Source organism: Rhea pennata, chromosome 4 (assembly GCF_028389875.1).
Source record: "Rhea pennata isolate bPtePen1 chromosome 4, bPtePen1.pri, whole genome shotgun sequence".
NCBI classification, from domain to species: domain Eukaryota; kingdom Metazoa; phylum Chordata; class Aves; order Rheiformes; family Rheidae; genus Rhea; species Rhea pennata.
Window position 1 is genome coordinate 60,035,189 of NC_084666.1, and position 26,152 is coordinate 60,061,340.

Here is a 26,152-nt window from a genome sequence, read left to right on the forward strand (position 1 = left end):
TAAAGAAAAGGTTTTCAACCTGAACTTAGCCAAAACATCTTCCTTACTACAGTGGTAAATCCTCTCTGGGTCAGGAGTACTATTAGGTCCACAGAGGAAAAAACTGTGTACTTTTGTACTCATAGGTGGGCATACATGATATATGCACAGATGAAGATAGACTAGTGCATCCTGAATGTATACCATTTGTGATAAGCTTAATAGTCAAGATTTAATACTAAAACATATCTTTTATAAATAAAATATGACAACTTTACTAACAACTCGAAACACAAAAAGCTTACAATAAACAGCATTTGCTTCTGCACTGGAAGAACATAAGAAATAAGACTTCATACCCTGCAAGGAAAGAAAGCTTTTTTTTTTTTCTTTTTTCTCCATTTAAGAGCTACTCTGAAATTGGTGTAATGGGATGTGTAACAGACAGACATGGTTTAGTCACATTTAAGATTTTTTTAAAACAATTTACAAGATTGGTGATTTTTTTTTTTCCTTGACAATTTATGGCACACTAGGAACATATAATGGGGCGTAAGATTTTATCGTCTTGAGGTTGGTGTAGCTTTTAGAATTCTCAGAATGCCTTATTGCTCTCTGACAAGATCCATATACTCCATCATTAATTATGCTACATCCGCAGAATATGTAATTTGCTCGTTTACAACTGTATTTGCAGTCTGTGTAATGTGCCAAAGTTGGAATGAGTAAAATCTGGCCTATTGGTTTTACTGCATGTGGAGATAAAGAATGGACACACCATCAGTTACACAGCTTTACACTATTTAATTCCATTATTGATATTTCAGTTCCTCTTCCTTTTATCTTAATCATTTCTATTTCACTTGAGCATGCATAAACATCAAAAAGAATAATCTGAATAGAATATATAAGAGATTACATTCTCTCATGTCCCATATAATCTTTTTCATTCAACTCTAAACAAAAGTCTGAATTTTGTGTTTTTTCTCCGATTTCTAGCAAACACAATAATAAAAATGTGATGTAATTAAAGTCTTTCTAATTATTAGCCTATCATCTTCCACATATTAGTATCTCCATTAATTCTTAGGCTCTGCAATTCTCAAGTCAAGCATTTCACATTCAGTTGTACACATTCAGTTTGGTAATTCACCAGCAAATTCAGCCTCTTTCAAAGAAGCAGGATACTTATCTTTCTTATTAATCTAAATGCTTTAAGCAAATGAAACAATGACAGCATGATATTATACACAGCTTGAGACATAAAAAAAAAAAAAACTTAATATAAAATATCTGTAAGTATTAGGAGAATTTAGAGCAGTAAAGAAAATAGGAGTTGATTAAGTTACCTAAACCAAGGCTGAATATAAGTTATTCTAATAACATTTTAATGATTATTCAGTGTAGATTGAGCTAGGTATTTTTTCATCACATCAAAATTACAAGAATGAATTTAACTTTCAGTGGAACTTGCAACAATACACAGAATCACAGAAAAGAAGGAAGTTTGAACACAGGATTTTAAAATTTTAATGGTTCTAACTAACTGAAATGTCTTCTTTCACAGAAACAGTAAAGTTGAGCTGGCCCATATTCAGTACAATTACGGTTTACAAGAGACTTGGTAAATTCTTTGGTAGGGAGATAGCTTATACCTTATTCAAAGCACTGTTTTCAAATAGAAAATTTAATTGTTCAATATTCTAGGTCTATACCTTCCTCTTACACTCACTGAGATATGATCACCAGCAGCAATACATTGATTTTTGGCAAATCTCCCATTGATAAAACCTCAAAACACACACTTAAGTCATAAAATTTCCATCCAAGTTTGCTAGGTTCAGAGACAGTTGAGAACAGTTGAGAAGGATTTATAATGGCAGACTCTAGAGCACGGGCTTTGTACCACATTCTGCTTTGGTGTTCCAGGTCCCTGTGGGTGGTTTATACAGCTCTGATGCAAATGCATTTGAAACAGTAAGATGTTTCCAAGCTTTAATGATTTTGTCCTGCCTCTCTAAAAGTGTATTAGGTAAAGTGCAGTGAGGTGGCTGATGAACTTGGAAGACTAAGGACATGGACAGAGTAAGGCCATATCCATGTTGAGATGCCTCTGCATTTTGCCAGTTGTTAATAGCTCTGTAGTAGCTTTTCTATCATTCAGGGATTATAGGAGTACAACATTCCCTGGCCCTGCCTCTGCCACTCTAGCTGGGTGGACTATTCTGCAAAACTTTCCCCGCTGAAAATCTTTTGCCATTAAGTTAATTGCACAATACAGACAAAATCTTTAAGAAGTGCATTAAGCCTTCTCTCTGCCTCCTTTGCCCTCTTAAATCTGTAAGAGCAGTAAACTCATTCCTAGGATTTGCGTTGCGATACTTAGTTTTTAATTGATTAAATAAAAAATATCTGCATGCCTACAATGAAATGCGGTATTTTTCACTGACTGTTAGCTTTTAGATGCGTAAGTGTTACGACTGGAGAGCCCCTCACCTGAATTTAACAGATGTACCCATATAAAATTGTAACAAAAATCAGTATCTTTTTCTTTCGTAACACAACCTTTGTTTCTGAAGACTTTTCAACACACTAGATTTTGCAAATCTAAAATAAATCTCAATTTTCATTCTCTGTAAATCTCAAAGCAATCCACCTTCAAGCTCTCCTTGGAGCACAAGAATTACAACAGTGGACTGAAGCAGTGGTTATTCTACTCGAATACCATAGCTAAGTGTGGCCAGGAATCATCAAGGATGATTGAAAACAACATGTAGCATGTCACAACAGGATAGTATGGTATAGAGCAAGTTTCATCCTCCCCCCCCCACAGTTAGACACTACAGTGAATCACGAGGGTCCATATTTCTTTCAAAACCATCTTTTTTACACTCTGTATTATAACCCAGATTTTTTGGTAAATTGTATTATATGCGTTCTCATTTATCTTTTCTCTGAAGAGAAGATCCCAGTTATTGTAAGTGTATTTCATAGGACCATTTCTTAACTTTTTGCATTAATCAAAAATACAAGTCACTATAAAAGTAATCATTACAGTTACCTAACAGAAAATACAGTGCCAGATTATTAAAGCAGGATAAAAACTGATAAAAGCTAATAAAACTAAAGAAATTTGGTGTGAATTGTTTTTCTAAAAAGTATAGCTTCCTATAGTCTCAAAACAATGTTTCTCCAGGTTATTTTTTCCTGTATATTCTCTCCAGATGAACCCAGCTGTTAACATTTCACTCGGGTTAACCCGGTGAAGTGTTAGAGTGAATAGCTGAAGAGCTATACACTTGTACTGCTGGAACGATTACTCAGTATAACCTCTCACGAATCTAGATCTCCCTTATCCAAGCTGTGTAAGGTCTCCAGAAGAGATACTTCACTTGAAGAACAATTTTGTGGAATATTATGTTTCTAAAAGATACAGAGTGGACCTTACTCTCCTCTCATATACCCAGTGCAATTCCTGTAACTTGTAAGAGTCACCTTCTTTGGCAGTGATGGCAGTGGGGGGGACAGGAGGGTGGGGTGGGCACTGACGGAGTCATGGGGAGAGGCCACTTTGAGGTGGTCCTGCTATAGCTGCTCAACACACGTTGCCCACACTCTACTACCCATCTGTTCCCAAGAGTATTTCTGTATTTCTGCTCATCTGGGAACAACCATTCTGCCAACTGCCCTGCATTTTACACACTAACTCTGAGCCCCAGACAATGTCTCCCACTTTGACATATTTTAAGGTATTATGGTTTTCAGCTATTTACTTCCTCTTCTATCATTTATCTGCTTTTCTCATGCAGGGTAGAAATAATTTTTAAAATATTAAGAAATAATCTTAAATAACAAATTCCTTGTCTTGTAAAATAATCGTAAATAATTTTAAATATATATATATTTAAAAACAAATATAATTTATAATTAGCATAATTAATTTCTTCAAACAAATAACATAATGCACTACATATGACATTTCCAGGTTGTTTTTATTGTATGAAATTAATTGACAAAAAAATTAGTAAGTCTGTTTCCCTAGTATCCTCAGACTTAAGTATCTGTTCTGATTTTTTTCTTACAGTCTCACTCACACATTTTGTTTTCAGAGTTTTGCTCTGAAAATATAGTTGTTAAAGAAAATGTTTTTCAGAACCATTTTTTATAAAGCCAATTAAAAGGTGAGGTTTTGTTATGAGGTGTTGTTAGGTACCACTGCAGAGAAGCACTTTGAAAAAGTGGCATACTATTAATCCCAACATGCACTTCATTGCATGCAGTGTTCACATAAAAGTCATTTGAATGTTTTGATGGAGCATTTATTCTTTCAGAAAAATGGTATTTTTTTCAAATTCAAGGAATCCAGTGGTTATTTCAACAAAATTTTATCTAGAAAAATATTGAAAAGAAAAAATTTTAAACTGTTTTGGAATTTCTTCATTCTTTACTCTGAAGTAATTTTTACATTCAAAATGTTTATGAAATAATTAAAAAAATCAAAATTTAATAAAGAAGGAAATTCAAACCACACAGAAATTGAGTTTTCATAGCACAGGGCAGAATGACTGAAAAAAATCACTTCAAAAACAAATTCTACAAGCATTGACTTTCCTACAACATAGAAAATATTGTCTCTGAATACCTATACTCAGTATAAAATGAAAAAATTTTACTCACTAAGGCAAATTTTTTGTTGAGGATCATCTGCTCTACCAGTGACGACTCATTGTGGAAAAGGTGAGGCTGCATGTGACTCCACATATGAGGAAACCACCAAAACTCATCTACTGACTTCAACAACAGGTCATCGCCTTCATCTTCCTCCTCAGTGCCTACAAAAAAAAAAAAAAAAAAAAAAAAAAAAAAAAAATCCTTGAAGTAAAGCACTTCTATTATTTTGTTACAAATGTTTGAAACTATACGAAGGAAATCAGCAACATAAAGTTTGACTAACTGATTAAACAACTGAAGATTTTAATGGTTTCTAAGTACATATTCCTCTCCCTTAAGTAATTATAGCCAAGTAAAAGATTGTGAGCCTCATTTGCATGATATCTTAAATGTATGGAACAACACCTTTCCTCTCATTCTTGTGCTATATCAGTAACATTAGCAGCTAAGAAAAAGAAAAGGGGAAATTATATACAAGACAGTTTAGTAAACAGGATAAATGAAAATATTGGCAACTCTTTTTTGGTATTCCTTATCCAAATTCAATTCACTCTTCAACCAAACCTCTTCTCCTTTTATGTTACCTGCAGATTATGAAAGGATTCCTTCATCAGCCTTTTCAAAATATCATGCATAATACAATTACTTTCTCCTCCCTTACCATTCTGAGCATGACTTATTCAGGAGTTTCAAAAATCTGCATTTTTGAAGATACTTAATGGCTGGCTGGAGCTAACTGGCTTATTGCTCAGATTTCAGGTCTGTTTTTCAGGTGCTTTTTTTGCCTGTTCCTAATGATGTGGTGCCCCAGAACAGACCCTGCAGCAATTTCTAACTGCTATGCTTACTTATTAATAGGAATTGCTCAGCGAGCAGTGTTTTAGCTAGGCTGTTCTCCTAGACTTCTCATGCTACAACCAGACCAGTAAATAAGACAGTGACAGGGCCTATTCTGTGACCCTGGGCCAGCTGGCCAGTTCCAAGCTCATCAATTTTAGCCAGCAAGAGAAGACAGCTGTATCTCAGCTACTTACTGGGAACAGCCCCTTGCCCATGCTCCCTCTGATGGTACACTTAGGATCTGTCTGAAGAAAGCAGGCTTACCTTGGCCAAGAGCACTCCAGAGACCATTTGCATAATTCAACAGCAATGACAATCCAGTTTCAGTGCTCAGGCCTGTGCCTCAGCTCTGTACAATTTAGTAAGAGAGATTTAGCCTGAGTATCTGGGAGCACCTTGGGGAAAAGACGTATCACAGTCTAATTAGCTGACAGATCAGACCCACGCCAGAGCCTTGATACTTATCCTAGTCCCAGTGCATTTTTAATGATAGGCTACTTCTGTCAAAGGTGGTCAAATTTAAATAACCCCTTAATGGACTGCCTTGTAAAGAATGTAGGAGCCAAACTTTGGGAACAACTAGCTGAAGAAATCTCATGGCATGCCTATTTCCTGCTCACCTAATTGTTTCTACTCCCTCTAATAAACAACACAACTTTACAAATCCTTTCTCTCTCTCTCTGCATTTTGTATCATTCTCTTATTCTCTTTTTTTGTTGGTATCTTTTGCCAAATATTCAGCTCCTATCTCTTCTGTATTAGTAAGTCCATACTACTTCCCTTTTGCCTTATCCTCCTGCCTTCAATAAACCTCATCCTATACTCCTTCACTGTTGTAATTTTATTTCTCTTTACCTCAAAGGGAACCAAAGCAGAGAAGGAAAAATGTGGGCAGATATATATAATGATATATCCACATTTGCAGTCTCATTAAGTTTTAGGACTCTGTTTGAGTCCTAAAATGGCCCTATGTCATGGTCACATGCTACCAAAGTAACTGGCTAAAGGTTACAAGATAGCCAGATCAGGGAGAAGAAACCAAATCAAGAAAGACAGCAAGTAATAGCATAGGATGGGCTGTAAGGGAGAAAGTCCCAGCATTTGCAGCCAGTAACTGGGTCAATTTGTACTACACATATGCCAAATCCAGCTCAATCAACAACAGGAAATCCACGTGCATGTTCCTTCCAAAGCATTTGAACTGTCAACTGTGGCAAAAAATGGTCTGGAATGTACCTCTGCCGGCTGAGAAACCAGCAGGTGATGAACTCGGGCCCCCAGAACCTTTTTGCTGGGCTGTTCTAAGCAACAGAAAGGAGGAGGAAGGGATAGGAATGGACAGTGTGAGCGGTGCTCTGGATTTGAAAAAGTTAATGCATCTCCAGCCTCTCTCGACTGTGCAGGTCAAATCTGGATCATAAGGGTCAAACCTGGACATTTAGCACGTCTAGCTCACCTCTGCTGAACCCAAGAGAGATCTGCGAAGGGGCTCTGCAGCCCCACCAGCTTTCCCATCCAGCTACTCAGCTCTAAACAACAGATTTCTTTCCCTGCCTCTTCCCTGGCCCTCCAGGGACAAAGATGCATAACTAAGCACAAGAACAGTTACGCCCATCCCTCTCCTATTTAACATGCACAGCAGTCAAGCATATACAAACCCTGTGTATGTATATTCAAGCCCCCTGGTTTTGAAGCAATCCTGTTTTGTTTCCTAGTCTCAACTAACATGTCACTTTGCTCCTCTTTTCATATCAATATCCTTCAACTATGATATTATTTTGAATAGGCTTTTGTCTCTCTCTCCCAGGCTCTGATGTTGTCCTGTTTTGCATGCATGTCTTTCTGTTTGTCAGCAGAGAACACCTTTCTTCTGTATTACATCCTATTTGATGCCTTATCTTTAATTTCTCCTTATTTCTACAGTGTTCTAAGTATAAAATTATTTTAATGGATAATATATTGCTACAATATCTCAATGATCCAAACTATTCAGAAGGATAAACTCTGTGGTAGTTTAACAGAGCTCTCAGTGAAATCAGTAGGAAATTTGTTTGATTGGTGAAATTTCCTGCTCAACAACACATTGAAGGGAACCAAATTTTAATAAAAGGAGGGGAGGAATTCAGTCTGTCTTTTAAGAGAAAAATAGCTGCAAAGATGTATTTATAGACTCAGCCTAGATGATAACCTCCAGATAGACTGCAGCTCAAACAAAAGGTTAATCAAGTATAGTAAATTTAGGAAAAAAACTGCTTCCCTAAATCACACAATCGTATGTCCCAAAGCAAGCTGGAAAGAAATAAAATTTGATTTTTAGTTACACTATTACAAAAGAAACTCTTCTCTCTACTCAGATCCTTAGTCCCTATCATTTTATTTAGCAACATAAAGCTATATAATCCTCATCATTCCTACTTCCTGTGTAGTACAAAGAACATGAGCAAAATTAAAGTTATTTTATTTTTTTATTCTTACCTGTGTGATAAAATTTCCCTGAAAATCCCAGGTTGAAAGTAAAATTTGTAATCTGAGCTCTCAAAAGATTCTGAGTGTCAAGGAGGGCCTGGAAAAAAAAGAAAACCACATATCTATATAAAACTACATCAGGCACAGAAATTTAATTTAAAAATATAAATATTTTTAAAGGTATACACATTTCCATGTGTTTTCTCTGTATAGTATCATCTCTTATCTATGCTATATAATAAGGCAGTGATAGATATTTTTATTACTATTTAAAGATTAAAGACAACATGCAAACTGCATCTTCTTTCTTGTAAAGATAACCAGCTATTAAATAATGTTTTGCTCCTTGAATCATTTTATCAATAGGAAAACAAACGCACGTGCCACAGAGAAGACCTTTCACCATTTACTCAGTAAACCACAGATATAGTCAGGAATTAAATTCAGAATTTGGGACACACTCTTGTGTCCCAAATCATGCTCCCATTCACTAGGGTGAATAGGATTTACTAGGTTTATGTTTCTCTGGATCAGGTGCAAGCACACTCCGAGTATTTTATTCATGTTTAAAAATCACTGGCAAAAAAAAAAAAAAAAAAAAAAAAGCATCCATAAGGACAGAAAGAAGTCAGATAAAGCCTATTCTGCATTAGAGAACTTAATCCTAACCCAAGATTCTGACTCATTTCTCAGACACTTAGCATACTGGCTGCAGCATAAATGTACTTGGACTAAATTAGTACAAATAAAAAACCAGAATGTTGAAAGAAACGGAGAAATAATTATTCATCAGATATTGCTTCACTTTTCAATTTCAGTATGGTCTTCTTGGTTTGTAACTTCCAAGACTTACAGGTTACTTTAAAGAGTTATCTCCCAAACTCTCATATGGTGCTGTTATTCTCTCTTTTAGTTTCTCAGGTGTAACAAAGCTTGCTGGCTTTCCAGTGTAAGCAAAACATTTACAAGGCAAGAAAAAAACATATGAAAAAGAACAAAAAGCTTCCTCTAAAATGACAGTGAGGATATATTCCTCCAAATGGCCTTCCTTCAACTGAGCCCTGGATAGTTGCTTCTTTATGACCACGACAGACTCTTCAGAGACACGTGACGGTATACACAGCACACCAGAATTGTATGGCCAGTTAAAGTATGCAGACACACTTGGGCTCATGCACTTACACAGCCTATTACACAGCCACACCTTTGAAAGAAAGGAAATTTATACATCAAAGGTCAAGGAGTTTTCAAAGTCAATCTACATTCTACCAACAATTATTCTAACAAAATGATTAAACTAACTGATTAAATGAGTAACTCTAATCATGTTATGAAAGGAGAATAGATTTAAAATCATGAAAGAATAATAACCACTAGAGATTTTCAAAGGTTTAAAGGTCAAGTAGGCACTTTACTCTTGAAATTCAATGACAACTTGGTGCCTTGTAAAATATGATCCAGTAATTTCACTTATACATTACTTTGGCCATTTTAATGGCATTAGTAGTTCATCTACAATTACTTTTTTAACCAGAATGCCAAAGACAACAAAATGTTATCATGGAAGTCAATTCCAGCTTTAGATATAGGCAAAGCAAAGTTACAGCTGCTTGAAACAGACCATAGTTCATAGATGCAGGTAATATCCACCTTATCTCACAGCTTCTGGCACACAAGTTCTTCTTCAAATCACTTACAGAGTTTACCTGTATCAATTCTAATAAAAATAGAACTTCTACCTGCAAATTCTGTCAAGCCTATTTCCCTAAACTATCGTACCAAAAACACTACAATGACAAAAATCAGGCAAATGGTGGCACTCCCCTGTTTACCAAACTCAAGACAGGTCCAGAGCATCAGGCCCAGTGAAGCTCCCTACTCCTAGCAACAGGTGGCCTGGCCCCATCAAGGGAGCACAGCACTGCCAGAAGTGGGAACCCACTTCCCAGTCCTCTTTGCAGCCCCTCACCTCTGCAGCTTCTCCTCTCAGCAGCAACACGGGGGCCAGAGAGAAGAAGAGATGAGGGCAAAGCGCAGCACTTCCCCAGTTCTGGGGCTTCAGGGAGCTCCCTATACTTACGGCTCAGGCTGACACATGGAAGTGGGTGCCTGAAGGAGCTGCTCTGAAGTAGTAGGAGAAAGACTCATTTTAACCCCATCCCGGAGGGCTGCAAAATTGAATTATGCTAACACAGCTGACAAGATATGAGTAGTTTCAATTTTGAGCTACCAGTAGTACTTCCCTTGTTTCATTTTAGCAGAGCAGAATATTATGCATAAGCACTTTCATTAAAAATGTATTAATCACAAAGCTAAACCTGTGAAAGAACTATCACTTTTCTCTTTTTTTCTTAAGGTCCACCTAGATCAGGAAGGGCATCATGTTGCTCTCCCACTAACTTGCCTCTCCTACTGTCTTCTCCTGCAATGCAGCTCTAGCAACAAGAGTGATAGGAGTTCTTTTCAAAGACTAGTGAAGTAAAGCTCACCCTCTCTCACTGGGAGAAGAAACTCTAAAAAACTCTAAAAATGTCCTGCAAATAATGTATTATATAAAGGAATAGGTAAAATGAAAACAAGCCTGAGACATCTGAAGTGGAATACATAGCAATAAATCTTGCAACAATGTAACAAGAATTTCTGCAGAGGCTATGAGAGTAAAGATCACTGAGGAAATGTCTTATTCTGATGAAAGTTAGCAAATATGCAAGATTTATTATTAAAATCATCCTTGAGCTGGTGGGAACTGATTCAATAAAAGAATTTGTATTTTTAGTGAGATGCACAGCTAAAAATGTAGGAGGTAAATGATACGACAATACACTTATTATATTAATGGTTCATATCTTTGAACAGTTTGACAGTAAGATGACATGAATGGCTACAAAGTTCTTTTCCTCTGAATTAAATCTAATAGACCCCACTGGAATAAAAATCCATGCATTTAGAAAACCCTAAATAAAGTATGATTCTGAGGTGCTTGCACACTACTGAAGTAGGTTCCTCTGAAACACGGCAAAAAACCAGATCTTTGGATTTTCCTGTGCTGCATGACTTTAAAGAAGTTTAAGGGGAAAAACTACATTCACTCTAATAAGAATTCTGCAGCATAGATTTCAGGATAAAGTAAAATTTAAGTCCCAAATGAACAGTGCAATTGATAACACGACTCTATTCCTACAATTTAAAATTTTAGTATCAAATATACTTCCTTACAGCTATCTGGCAAAATAAAAAACTTTTTGGAGGACTACTGTATGTAGTTTCTGGCTAGGTTATATTTTTTATGTTGTGTTCATTGCCGTGAGGCATCGATCTTTGAACTGCAGAGAACTGTGACTACTTTTTGAACTGAAGGTCTTACCCAGTATCTTTCTACCAGTTTCCCAGCTTGTCAGCTCCAGTTTAGTCTCTTGAGTGATAAAAAAAACAGAATGAAAACAGAGAAACTGGAAACACTAGAGAAATACAGCTTTGAAGGAATACTTTGCAGTATCTCTCCGGTACACTGTAGTTATATGTTTGATAGGAGTCAGAATTCTTAAAATTTAAAGCGCAGGAGGGAGAAGTGCACCAGAAAGCCCATACATTTCTATGATAATGCTATCTAGATTTTACATTTCCACTTGGAATTATTTTTACTGGCATAGCCGTCACCTTCTTGCATCAGTGACAGCCTGGTAGCTGCCTTTTATTTAGGCCAATAGACCTGGTAAGACATTCCTTGTATTGCTCCTAACCAATCTTTTTTCCATCATGAATAACATCAAATTGCAAAGGAAATCTGGAGTTCATCTTCTAGGGAATGTTGAAAGAGATTCTATTGGTTTTTTGGCCACATTATTCTAATTAAAATCAACATGAGTAGTTCTGTTAAAATCTTGTGCTGCTGTTTGGAAATGTACCAGCTAAAGCCAATAGTGTATCTGCTTACCTGCTCTACCCACTCTGTCTGCAAAGAAGGAGTACGCAGACCTACTGTGAACCATTTTTTTGTACAGACAAGATGAGATAACATTTGAGTTGTCATGCCTATGATTATTTTCTGGGTGACTTGACATTTTACTCATCTTTCAGGTTCTAAAAACAAAATGTTAAAATTTATGAAAAATATATAGTAGCAGATGGCAGGGACTATTACTGTGAGTTTCTATCAGAGAGAGAGAAAGAGAGAAAGAGGCAGGGGGAGGAAGAGCTTGAAATTTCATTTCTAAATGCTATTGTATATGCTGAAGGTAAGTTGGTGATATTTTCTATATATTTTATGATCGTTTTATGAACAACCTCTCCAGGTATTTGTATGAGATGCTATAGAAATATGCTAGCACTAAAGATTATATTTGATAGGCTGTTCAGTAAAACCTTCACATGTTTATAAATAATTATTTAATACAAATTATATTTCCACTGGTACTGTAAGGAAAATAAATTGCTGGCTGTATAATCACTTCCATGTATGTAGCTACAACGTAATCATTTCTTTTCAACTCTTACTAGCTGACATACAAGGTTCAGGAAATACCTTTTGCTAGAAATTAAATAAGCATTCAATATATGACAAAAGATTCTCTTCTGTCATAATCAGCAGTCCAAAATAATGCCAGTAAAAGACACCATTATAATCCAAGGAATAGAGGAAAATTCTACTGACAATAAAATAAGAGAGATCTTTCAATCCTTGCATTTGACATGTATATAATATAATGACAGGTATAGAAGCAATCAGATATGTTGTAAGAAAGGCCAGATTCTCAGATGATTAATCAGCATAATCTCATTTAAGTTATTTCAATTTCATTTCCAATTTAACATCTCAGCAAATGTAAGGTGCTGTAACTGCTAATGATATGTCACCTGAGAATTTCTGAGAAAATAGACTCTAAGACCACAGATGGAACAGTAGGAACCATAAGAATTAAGATGCTCACACACAAAAAAATACTTAAGTTCCTGCCCTCTTAGGGATAGCCTCCTTCCTTTTTCATAGCCGTTATATTTAGTTCTTTTATCATCTTTCACCCAATCGTGTTTACAAAGGAAACAGTTTTATTTCACTTTTCTCATCTTACAGACAGGATAAACAGAGGCACAGATAGATGACTTAGGTGGTCAAAGGTCTTGCTCAGGCAAATCAGCAGTGAAGCCAAGAATAAAACCTATTTTGCCAAACTTGCTTTCAACTTTCATAGCCAGGAAACTACTCTGCCTCCCTTCCTCGAATATCTCTTTTCATGATACTTTTCATGTGACTTTATAGCCTGTCACAGAAAAATCAGAAGTGTAAGCTTGTCTTTGGCAAACAGACAGTAGTAATCTCTTCACCATCAACAAGATCTTCAGAGCCAAACATCTCAGCTATAGCAGTGATCAGATAAATAAATCAAGAATGCTTTGTTCAATTCTGCTTCACCATAAAAATAACTGTTACTTGTTTCTGTAGTCATACCAGCATATTTATGACTATTTTCCTACTCAAAAGCAGCTAGTGAAATTAGATTCTTGAAAAGCAAACCCGTTCAAAATGCTGTCCATCTTACTTGCAGTCACATGTTCTTTAACTAAATTCACAACCAGACAGACAGAACTTCAAAATGCTCCAGTGTTAGTATTTTAAACTTCAAATAAGAATATGCCTTTATGTCAGCAATAAAAAGAAAAAAAGGTCAACTTCACAATTTTCCAAAAAAGTCTATCTCCTCCCCCTTTTTTTCAGGAAGCAAATCTCAGCTCTATAACACTTGCTTAGCAATAATGTTAAAGGATTCCCCAAAATATAAATTACTTTGCTTCTGAAGAAAACTTCTAACACTGTACTGGCTCTTTAATGAAGACAAGCACTTTCTGAAAAGGTTAAAAAAAAATTAATAAAAAGCATGATGTGAAAGTACATGAGTTAACTGCATTAAGCCCCTTTACGGGAGCTCTTATGAGAAGTAGCTTTAATTCCCTGCACAACATTTCCTCTTTAGTTTAATCCTCTCATGAGAGAGAAGAAACAGAACTAGAGCCACAACGAATCTAAAGACACTTCACTATCTGAAATTCTTCTTATAGGGGCTTAATGAGCTGTGAGTGATGTGATGTCCCTTTAACTATTAGCCACATCATTTTACCTTTCCTGAGCATGTAGAAAGGCCCTGAGAAAAGACTTGCAAGTGCAGCTGCCAGACTAGGTACGTATACAATCTGCCTCCTTCAAACTGCTCCCTTCTGCAACATCTCTCCTAAATCTTCTATCCATATTGCAAATGCACTTGCTTATAAGGAAGAAAAAAAAAAGAAGAAAAAAAAAGGGAAGAATGAAAAGGGAGAACTGAGGCATGTAACATTACATATGACTGAAGTGTGCATCTATGATGTACACAAAAATTATGGTCATAGTTTTTTCAGAACAATGTACTTCTCTTCCTCTGTTAAACTATCAATATTGGAAATTTCCCACATATATTTTGAGATTTGCTTTACCATATTTTATATATATAAGCCTAGAGGCACTAGCAAGGTGCCAATACTAGACAGAGGTGAGACACGGCATGGTGCAGCACAGAAGAAAGCCCAAGCTAACAAACCGTGCCTTATTATTAATTTAAGGTTTGTCCTAGCACTTCTGGGGTTTACATCCAAAAAGATAGAAGGAGGGACACCCAGCCTAGGGAAGGGATTGATGAGGGAGGTAGCAGCAGGGATCCACCAGAAATGTCGTAGAGGCAGGATGCCAGGGGGCTGGAGGTGCGAACTGCTGAGGCACTGATGGCAGGCATTCAAGAAGCTGCAACAGAGGTCAGAATAGAAAGACAGTGGCAAGAATTTTGGGTGTCTGGAGGTAACAAAAGGCAGCATGACGAAAAGAAATGGAAGGTAGTGTCAATGAGGCTCCATACCAGGTGGCTGGGAATCGTAATTTTAACGGACAATTCTGCTTCTGAGGAAAAATGTTTCCCTCAAGATAAATTATATATTTGTGGAACATCATTAAAATTCAATGTATATTCTTTCTGGATTTCCAAGATTATCATTTTGACACCCATTACCATAGAAATCTCCTATGTAGGAGAAAAATAATTACTTTGGCTATGCTGGGTGTCTATGAAAAATATTTTGAATCTCGTTCAGACAAAAGGAGGAGAATGCTTGTATTTTCTTTGGCTGGGCATTTTCTTATTTGAGCTGAGACTACAGAGAGGGCAAGAGAAGAAAACTAATAAAATCTTCTCAAAATGTTTAGCTGTCAGAGACCACAAATTACGGTGCCTAATCTGTGAAGTGAAGTGAAGTGAAGTGAAGTGAAGAAAGCCTTGGTGGAACCAAAGTGGCCAAGATGATACAATCCAGCACAGATGGAAAAAATGATGAAATAGGGATGGAAAAGCTAAACCTGACAACACATACTTTCAAGTTTACAGCAAATCAGATTCCATGTGAGCTGAAGATAACCACTCCTGCTATTCTGTATAACAAAATTAAAACATGTGAAAAAACCCTGCTTCTCAAGATACAGTAGCTTCAAGAAATGTTATTTTTTTCAATTAAAACATAGATTGCAAAAAATCTACAAATTCTTTTAAAATGTAGCCGTTCCACATGCCAGTAGGATGCCTATTTACAAATGGCCACATAACATTGTAGCAGAATTTAAAACAAAAAATACACGTGCAAAAATTCCTTGCAGCAGGAATTAAGTACTTGGTGCCAGTTACTCAAAAATGGTTGTGGTTTACCAAGAACCAGATTCTACCTGCAACAATTGTGTTTTTAAATTATCAAAATAGGCATGCCTAAAGCTCAACTCTTTAACGTGCAAGATATGCAAAACTCCCCCCATTTGCTTGGGGGTAACCTGGACTGTTTTGTCAGATCCATTCACTTGGGTATCTTACCAGACCTCCCATATATTAAAGTATACAATAGTTAAAGTGGGAGTACTTTCATTTAAGTTCAGTAAGCACCCTTACCAAACTTCTCTTTTAAAGTATTGAGGAGATGAGACATTCAGGCCGAGATCTTCACTGAGGCCTGATTAGGTATGTCTTGGTTTTTCACTGTCCAGTATAAGACACACTGGATCTGATTTCAGAAAAATTCAGGCGACCACAACTTCAGTTTATGTGCACAGATGGAGTAACTGGGATGACAAGTACTCCTGAATGGCAGCAATAGGTATCTGAACTTGAGGTTCTCCAAAGCCACTTTGGAAAATGTTGTCTCAAATGATTTGCGTCGTAAGTTCATTATTAGAATATAGTGTTTTAATGTTACAGGATCTTCTTCTGGAGCTTTTTGTATTACATAAAATAATAGTTTTCATGATGCTCCAATTATAAATCTTCAAGTAATTAGGCTCTTTCATCTAGGCAAATCATTTGTACAACCAAAAGATTTAAGAAATATTTCTGACTAACTTTAACAAGCTTCTCACTTCTTGAAGGTTGAGATAACAGGTAATAACAGGTAATGGGAATAAGCTAATTATGACAAGGTAAGTCGAAGGTTTTAAATACTTGGTGCCAATTGTATTTAATAAAGTAACGTAATTAGCATGCTGTTTTCAGGATTCTGTATGGAATTCTGCATCATTAGCTCTTGATTAAACTGTACTTTGACGGAAGAGGTGCCTATTACTACACAGCTAAATGATCTCATTATTCTGCAGTTAAAAGAAATAAAGTCCTGCATTTCTTTTAATTAAAGGTCAAAAAACCCCAGGTCAATTAACACAGAACTAATAAACACCCTACTGGTGCATATGGCAATTTTTCCCTGGATTCTGGTCAAATAGAATTCAATATAGAGCCTTGATTCATGTGTTTTTATCTAACATTTCATCTGCTCATGAAACAGCAAGAATAAATAGGTAAATTCTCAGTATATAACAGAACTTAAAGTAAAAAAAAAAAAAAAAAAGACTCTAAAACGCATTCAAGATCTCTGCATAGTACAGCTGGAAATGGAGGTACATTCCTTATAACACAAGCCCTCAAGCAGCTGTATTGCCAAGTCAAACAGGCCACTGAGCTGCCTGACCTCTGAGCATGATGGGCCAGCTCTTAGGGCTACAGACTAATTTGGATTCAATTCCAGTTTACCTCCTGGCCACCTGCTGTGACTGCTTAGTCTTGCTCATTTCCATCTCATCCCATCAGCGGCAGATAAATTACAAAGGTTGTTTACTGATGCATGCAGACACTTGTCTAGATACCAGTAACTGTCAGGCCTCCAAAACTGAGGTTCAAAGAATGACCTAAGTCGCAAAGCAATTGTATCTCAGTCTGCTCATTAGACATCCCATACTTTCACAACTTCACATTTTGTTTGGTAAGGTATACAGTTTTTGTTATAAAAATTAAAACAATGTAAAATTGGCTGTTCTTCCAATGGTGCATATATCTCACAGTCAATTAGCTGACAGTACACAGATATATTATCCAATTGCTAGTACCATACTCGTTATGAACAAGATGTTTGCTTCTTATTTAATGCTTCCTCGTATGTCAGCTCCAGTATTGGCTTTCACCATAGCTGATAGGCACAGCAGTCAGAATCTGGCTTGAGGACAAAGGCTACTGTCCAAGCAAGACAGTCATCCACTGTACAGAGTTGTCTGAGCTTCCACTGTGGCAAAGTCTATGGTCCCTTATCTGTCACACATTGCTGCCTGGCTGTGATGCTTATGGCCCTTTTATGCAGCTCTTTACAACATGTGGCTCTGCTTGGGAAAGCTGCTGAATGCTGAAATATCTGTAAGGTTCAATATTCTAAAAATGTATGGGCCCAAACTCTCATCATACGAGCCCATAGTGGCTTCACTAGAATACACAGGAGGAAGCAGATGGGTCACATCATCTAAACCACTCTGATGGGTTCATCAGTACATATATTGCTCTGTCCAAAATGCCAATGTTGAAAGATGCAATTCAGATTTCAAGTCCTCCTTTTTATCCATGGCCTGCATACAAAACAACAATAACAAGAAGCTCCATAAAACCTGATTCCTCGTAGATATGTCTCAAACTGCCACTCCCACAATGCAGCAGCCTGTGCTTGCTTTCACACTGTCACCTAGGTCTTATCCTTCCCCTCAGGCCCTCCCATGTCTCCAAAGCCCCTCATTCCCTTCCCAGTGTACCATACATCCTACCAGACAAAAAAGCGGCAGTATATGCCGTCACTAGTTCCTAGACACAGCATACTGACTGGCCAGGGCAAGGTCACAGACAACAGGTAAATGCAGAGCTCATCTGAAATCTCAGCTTCAGTGCAGGCACTAATCCATGTGCATGCCTTATTTCACACTGAATTCCACGAAGCTAGCAGGAATTTAACTCTCTGAGACCTGCCTTATCGGTCACACCAGACTGAAATTTGCTAGTAGATCCAAAAGACTTTAGATGCACGGACTGGAAAAATCAAACATGGACATTACAAATGCCTCATTTTTTTAGAAAAAGGTTATGAAAATTAAAATGACACCTTATGGATATGGCCTTCTGCAAAAACCTCAGTCTATTTTTTTTGCTTCAGTGTTAGTATTCTCTGAATCTCAATTCCTGAGACTGGATAAACTAAGGCTCAATTTTCCCTATAAGCCCAGAAGTTTGTGCTTCCAGTTCAGCAGAATTTTAAATAACTAACTTGCTGAAATTTTGTCTGCATCTTTATACAGATGATCACAGCTCAACAGTGGCTTGCACCACTCTGTTTTTCCAGGGTATAAAATATTTCAAGCATCTAGTTTTTTTTTTATTATTATTTTTCCAGCACTTAAAGAGAGATCACTGAACAACAGTAGGTACAATTACAGTGAAAACTTGTTATATGCTCAAGGGGAAGCTCAAGTCTACAGAATCAGGTATAACAAGTTGCAATTCTGGTAGCTTAAAAGGAGTATTAGTTGCTATATGCTATGTATAAAAATATATGCTATGTATAAAAAGTGTGTATCAATCAAAGAGAAATGCTTCGGAGTGCTTTTTTACTTCGTTTGTATTTTTTTTCCTAAGACTAAAGCTGCTAGACAACCCCAATAATACTTGTGTTAATCTTAGTTTTACATACTAGAAAACACACAAAATAAAGAGCAAATAAAAGAAGACTCAATCCCTCTCATTTAGATAAAAACTACAATAGAGCCAGTTGCTCACTCTGTTTAGTCAAGCATAATAGATCTATCACTGTCATGTTAAACAAACTGAACACACAAGTCTGGGCAGCACACACATGACACAATCCATTCATAAAAGTGTCTCCTGTTTTATTTCCTAATGGAGCTTTAAAGATTTCTCAGCTTCTCTTACTACTCGATCTGTTTAAACATCTATTTGTGTCCCTTTCTGTCTCTCTATAAGACCGACCTTGTCCTTATAATTTGGGTGAGTTAGAGCCTAGGGAAAGCCCTTTCTCTACTTACGCTCTGTCTTTATTTCCAGAAAAAAATTTCTGAACAGCAAGATTTTCATTTTCTGTCTCAAAGCTCCATGTTAGAAACAGCTGGGAATTCAGTCTCCTGCCTGCTCTCTCGCTAGGGAGTCATAAATGAACAGCTAATTTTTTTTTTTTTTGATTTTAACAGTAGTTCTAAAGTTACTCAGTGAACTTCCTCTGCTGCATAAGCATTAGTACAGAAGAATCAACATAAAATGTGAAAGCAAAAAAAGAGAAAAGTTTGCATAAAATAACTGAAATTTAATTCTTTTCTCAAACCCTATTTTTCATGATTATATGTAACCAATACAGAAAAAACTCCCACTTAGATCACATTTTAAAGTTAATCAAAATTTGGACAATCTCGTTGACTTCTATATAGTACCTAGTCCAAGAGAAATATTTCAGCAAAGACAAAGCAAGAGCTTTGTGAAACACGGGACATCAGTAAGAGAAATATAAGAGGATGTGTTTTAACACAAAGGAATGATTTTGTTGACACACACCTTTCCTGTTTTTAAATGAGCACCTGCCTTTCTAAAATATAAGATTATAGAAACCACATCTAGGTAGATCAGTTTCCCAACTAAGCTCCGTACTTGTGGGCTCAAACTGACCAAAAAGATCTCAAACTGAATTCTGCATTTGATTACACTGTAAGAGATAAAGAATATATCTTAATCTTAAATTAATTAAGGGCTTTCAACCTATACTTAAGTATTTTAGCATAGCATATTAAATAATTATTATCCATCCTCATTGTTCATAGCCTGCAGACATCTGAAGCCTATTACTTTCTGCTTTAGTCATCACTTAACAAGTTCTTTAGCCTTTACTTTTTCAGTCTTTGCTCAAAGATTTCCCAAGTATTTCTGGTTCTGTGGTGACCGAATTGAGTACAACATTCAATGAATTTCTCCATTCAGAAAGATAAAATAATTTCTTGATATAAAGTATATATAGCTTAAATTCCAATTCTCCTTATATTGCAAACTGGGATATAGTTTAATCTCCATCTTGTTTTTATGGTATTTTCAGGATTACCATTTTCAAAATCCCTGTTATTTTTAAGGGGGACAGTGAAAAAGGATGATGTATAAGAGAAATGATTTTCTCATCATAAAAATAATAAATGAGACAAAAATATTTTTCAGATTCTTTTCCAGTTCCAGTAACGCTCTGTCATAGGCAACTCTCAGTTATATTTATTCCAGGAGAGCAGAAAAGCTTGAGCTGTTCTCAGGAATGCTACTGCTGAAAGCAGAAGAGCACGGGAGTTTGATGTAGAGCTATATAGCTTATTAGCTCCATGAAAACACAACCAGAGCATTTCCAAACTAACCTGGTATCTCTGTACAGCATGGCATGGCCCTTCCCACATGAATTTACTGACTTGGAGTGGGATGGCTCCATGGCGGTCAAGCCACACAGTCACTGACTTATTTGTTTTCTCCAGTATTTACATTTACAAATATAGTAAAAGTTTTGCAATATATAAAGGTATTTAATTTACAATTTGTTCTGGACATGCAACAACATTCTAAGGAACAGTCTAATTCAGCTCCAGGGTTGTAAAGTTATCAGAAGGAATCTGCTAAAGACTAAATATTTAAAAAACTGGTCAGAAGGTTTTGTTGCTATTTGTCAAACACTGGTTTTAATTTGGGAGTAATGCTTTTATCTTATAAAAAGCAAAACAAAAAAAGAAAGGTCACTTTGAATTTTACTCAGAGAAGAAACTAGAACTCAAAATAGATAGGGCATTGTTATTCCCAGGGGAGTTAGATATACCCTGGCAACCATCTTCCTTTTACTTTGTTTTGCAAGAATAATCATCAAGAATCAGTCCTGCAGTTGTACTGACTTTTTCCAGACTGAATAGGTGAAAAGAAAGCACACTTTCCATGGAACTGAACTGTAAAAGTATTAATGAGACAGATTCCCCTTCTTCCCGCATTCTTCTTTTTGCCATACTGTGATCCTCCTTCGTGAGACTGAAGACAATGAAGGAGGTAGTCACAATTTTAGCTTTATGTTTTACAGTTAATTACATTTTTGTATTTATTTACAATGATTTTTATTTGTTGCTTGTAAAAATTTTGTTCAATTCCACTAAAGCAGCAGGAATTAGAGAGCAAACTTTCAATTTAAAAAAAGCTTAGAGTAAGTCTTGCAGCAGGCATTAATACAGTGCTGAATTTATATTGCTCCGTGATAAGCAATAGTTGCGTTATTATTATTTCTATTATCAAAATGCTTTTTGAAGTATGCCTTTGACATGCACGAAGACTTTATAAAGAAAAGTGTAAACACAGAATAAAGAGAGCCTCTGACCCGGAGAACTTACAGTCTAAATTTACAGGGCATCATGGGAACATATTGTCAGTATGATGGAAAGTAGTTTCAACACATAAGCATCTTTAATTATGATGCCATGCACGCCCCATAGAGTTAGCACCTTGCCTCAGGTCTGCATTAACTTACGGACATCAAAGCCCACTGTGTATCTTCGCTTGTAACTTCCTTTTTTCTCTTTCGTTCTCTGAACATTGTTATTCAGTGAACAACAATGAGCAGCTTTTAAATTACTAATCTTGAAACTTTGAAAAAGGCTTTTCAGTGGAGGCAAATTATTCAGTAGATGTGAAAGTCTTACAGTGCATATTAAGATTTCAACATTATCTTGCCTCTTTCATAAATTTTGAAAAGGCAAATTTGCTCTCGTGGCCATATGGATCAACACAAACAGAGTTGGACTTAGATTATGTTGACAATACTGAAAGTCTAACGAGCAGGGTCACCTGCCTTTTCATATATTCTATGAAAATATTCACACACATTCTTAAAGTATAAGTTTCTGAGAAGAGAGAGGAAATAGGGTACTGACAGAACTTTCTAAGTATATGGCTTTCAACCAAGAATGACTAATGGGGGTTGGCATGCTGGGTGCACATATGCATTTCCTGTTGCATAACCATTAAACTGTAAAACATGGGACACAGGTGAGCAAAGAAACAGTGGCTTATCAGAGACATGGACAGGGAGTGCAGTACTTTCCCCCTGCCCTCCCTTAAATGTAGTTAGAGTAGTTTAACCTCTGGAGGAGAAAATAATGGGACCATAACAACCTCCTCCAAAGAATGCTAATGAGCTTCCTGAATGGCAGCAAATCACTATGCATGGAACGAAGCCCTCCTGCTGTATGTCATGTGTGACAATCTGCAGAGCATTCACCTTCTTCTGGTTATAAAAAGGAGTCATAACTCTTTTCTCTATTACTTCCATATGTCAGCTGTTAGAATCACAACACATTACTTACTTAAAAGGAAGCAAGATATCAATGGAAGTATGCATGTGTATTTGAAGAAAGATATTTCAAATAATCAGCTATTTATTTTCTCTTCATCTCTGTTACTTTCATAAAGGCATCGGGAGCAAAAAATTTAGAAAGTATTGCCTATGGGCCATATAGGAGAACAATCTATCATATTAAAAAAGATTCACTGAGCAAGCCAGAACAGTAAAATAATTGTGGTCAGACAAATGAGGAGTTATGGTAAGAAGTCCATTCCTTCCTTCCTTCAAGGAGTGGTTCTCTCTCCTCTGCCCCCAGCCATTATAAATCATTTATTTGCAGAAAATGAACTTATTTTGCCTTAGCTCACTTTTTGAAAAGCATCTGCTCACAGAAACATTTTAACACGTGTGTCCAGTTAAAATTTGAACCTTGGTTAACTCTGAGTCTCTACTGGCCAGACCCTGAGATGGTTTTATCTGCTCTTTATTTACTATAGGCATACTCAGGCAAACTGTTCAGATGGTATTCACAAGCAAGACCAAGTGGAAAACTGGGACTAGCAACACATAGATCAACTTTTCCTTCTCTGTTCTCTGAGGGTTTCCCAAGTGCCTCCATACTTCTGCTGGAAACAGGATGGTCCATAATGAAATGGCATCAGGGTTATGTGGGTACACTACATGTTCTGACATGGGCTGTCTGAGGATGGCCTTGAGATGCCCTCCTGATCGGATCTAAATGGCCTGTTAAGACAAGGACTTTAAGCAAATCATGCCCATAGCCCTCAAAGATCCCACAGGATCCTTTATGCTGGGAAGCATCTTCTGCCTCTTTAGCAATTAAAAACAAACAAACGAACAAGCTAATGGAGATCAAGTTTTCTCTCAGTCCCCTGTCGCACAGTTCACAACAGGAGGGGACAGTGTGAGCCTTTTAAGAATCACAGTTCTCTTAGGAGCTGCCTGAAAAAAACACTATTTCAAGATTTAGGTTGGTATGAAAGGATATAGTGTTACAAGCTTTTAAATTTCAAAATACTTCATTAGGTTACTCTGGCATTGGAAAACTAAGCAGAAAGGAAAAAAAAATCACTATATGTAACTCTATTAGCAATCTGCCTTGATCTTCTGTGATGTCTTTTGCCTTAGTACTCCAGAGGATTCTCTATTCAGCAGTCACAGTTCTTAGCAGTCACTAAATATGAATGAAGCACCATGGGGCACTATTGCTCTTCTGACCCAGTCCTTCTGTGCGAGACACTCCTTTCGTGAAGTGCAGAATGTAACTAACTTCTGCAGAATTCCCTTACAGTGGAAAATATTTGGCATCTTTAGGCCCATTTATTTAAAAAGATAGGAGAAAGATGCATAGACTATTATCCTCCTTAACAGTAAAACTCTCTGCTGCTTTGCTGAAAGGCTGCAGTACATCAATATTGTGAGTTGTTAAATCCTATATCTAGGACCTTACATGTTCAACAGGGCTAAATGCTCCCACATCCAATTATTTTAACTTTCAAGAACAAACAAGAAAACAAGCCAAGAATTCTAACAAATACAGAACTAGAATAAAAAATAAATAAATTTGGATTCTTCATAACAAATATAGCACAGGAACTGTAAGCTGTCCCAAATCTAATGCTAGCATGAATTGATTCTGAGCTGGAAAGAACATCCATAGGCCAATCACTGCTTAACTTCTTTTACTTTTTTAATACAGAGCAGTATGGCACTGTTTTTCCAGCCACTGCATCCACAAAGTTTTGTATAGAGGAACAGATGATCTGCATTGACAAAACAGACAGTTCAGTCCTAAAAATGGATGAATATAGTTACCACTTTGGACACAAAAAGTATGGCTTTTTGTATATGTCAGTGATGAATACGTCAGATGAATGTGTCAGTGCTGCTATTTGACACACATTCTATTTTGCAAATTTCATTCCGAGGTTCATACTCATCCTATATCCTAGGGAGGTAGGCAGTATATTTAATACTGTTTATATAAACCTTTTGGAAAAAAGGAAGTGCATCACTAGCTCCACAGATGACCATCTTTCCTGGCCAGTAAGTGACCCGTGCACTGTACACATCTCAGTCCTCCCCCACATATAATGTCTATATGCATATCAACATAAAACATGGACTATGGACATTTAAACATAAATAGGGGAAGGTGATCTCCTTTTCTCCATACCTGTCCATACCCAGGTATGATTTAAGAAACCAGCTATTATTAGGCACATAGTTACTATACAAAGCTTTTTGTCGTCACACATTTGGCACAATGGATAACCTGAATAATTAATCTTAGTGTCAAGCTTATTGCACCAAGCTTGGTTGTAGCTAAATGCACAAGTGCAAAAAGGGAGAAGGAAGCACATATGAAATTTCCAAGTGTTACCTCAATAATCCTAGAAGCATCATATATGAAGCATACCAGCCCTCCTGTGCCCCCTGTTTGCAGCCACCCTCCTCTGGCCTAGGATTTTTTTACAACATTCTGTTTCAAACACCAACAAGCTCCCTTTAAACACAAAAGCTGGGCTGTATTGAGAAGCAGTAATACCCATTTTACTATATTAAAATTCACACAAGTTTAGTACATAAAACAAGTTGCTTAAATGTTAACATAACTGACTACTAAGATGTTCTATCCACTGGCATCAGTCCATAAAATATATAAAGCTCGGTGTAATTGAATAAACATGAGTATCTCTGGTAGTTGTGTAACTGACACATTCAATGACATACCACTTCTTTCCTAGTAACTGACTATGTGATACTACAAATAAATAAATGATTAACTTACATAATTGCACTTTCTCCTGTGAAAGGTTAGGGAACCATCCTGCTGTCTTAACAATTCAGGCTTTCTGGCATCTCCTATCCATTCTCCACTCATTCTTTAGCACAAAATATACTTAACCTTCTCTTCTAATACAAATATTTAGGTCATTTCTATGCAAGAATAATTGAAAGAAATGTCAGAGTATTTTTAAAATTCATATACGCGTGGTGTACTTTAGCATGCAAAGTACTGATTTCTTGCAACTACACATGGAAAATAATACTGATCTATACTATACTGATTTCTTCCTGCTATAAAGGCTGAAAAGACACTTAAATTACTACAATTGTTTAAAATTCATTAAGATACACTGACTAACATGAACAAATTTGTAATACAGGGAATAAACAATTAGCTCTTAGGGGAGAAATTTCTGTTATATTAAACAAAAGATATTAGGCCACCAACGCACAGAGGTAATAATATAACAGTGACAGCACTGGCTCTGGGACATGGAATAAGATCTATCTGAGCAAACACAAATGTTTATATTTGATCTTAGTCACTTTAGAAGGATTTTATGAACAACAAACACATATTTTTAAGGTGTAATTCACTTAGTGTGTCTGTGAGCCATTTGTGGCTATTTCTCTATGTTGACTAGTACAGAAAGTTAGATGGCTAGCTCTG

The 26,152-nt window shown here is 36.5% G+C and overlaps 1 protein-coding gene across 1 annotated transcript in view; it reads right to left on the reverse strand.

Moving 5' to 3' along the window:
• The window catches only part of LOC134140012 (bifunctional heparan sulfate N-deacetylase/N-sulfotransferase 3), a 64,546-nt gene that overhangs the window by 32,613 nt on the left and 5,781 nt on the right, over window positions 1-26,152 (reverse strand). Inside the window, exons 2-3 of the mRNA XM_062574819.1 lie at window positions 7,966-8,053; window positions 4,657-4,811 (exon numbers count right to left, since the gene is read on the reverse strand). Of these exons, the coding sequence (XP_062430803.1) occupies window positions 4,657-4,811; window positions 7,966-8,053 (243 nt within the window). The remainder of the gene's footprint in view (window positions 1-4,656; window positions 4,812-7,965; window positions 8,054-26,152) is intronic.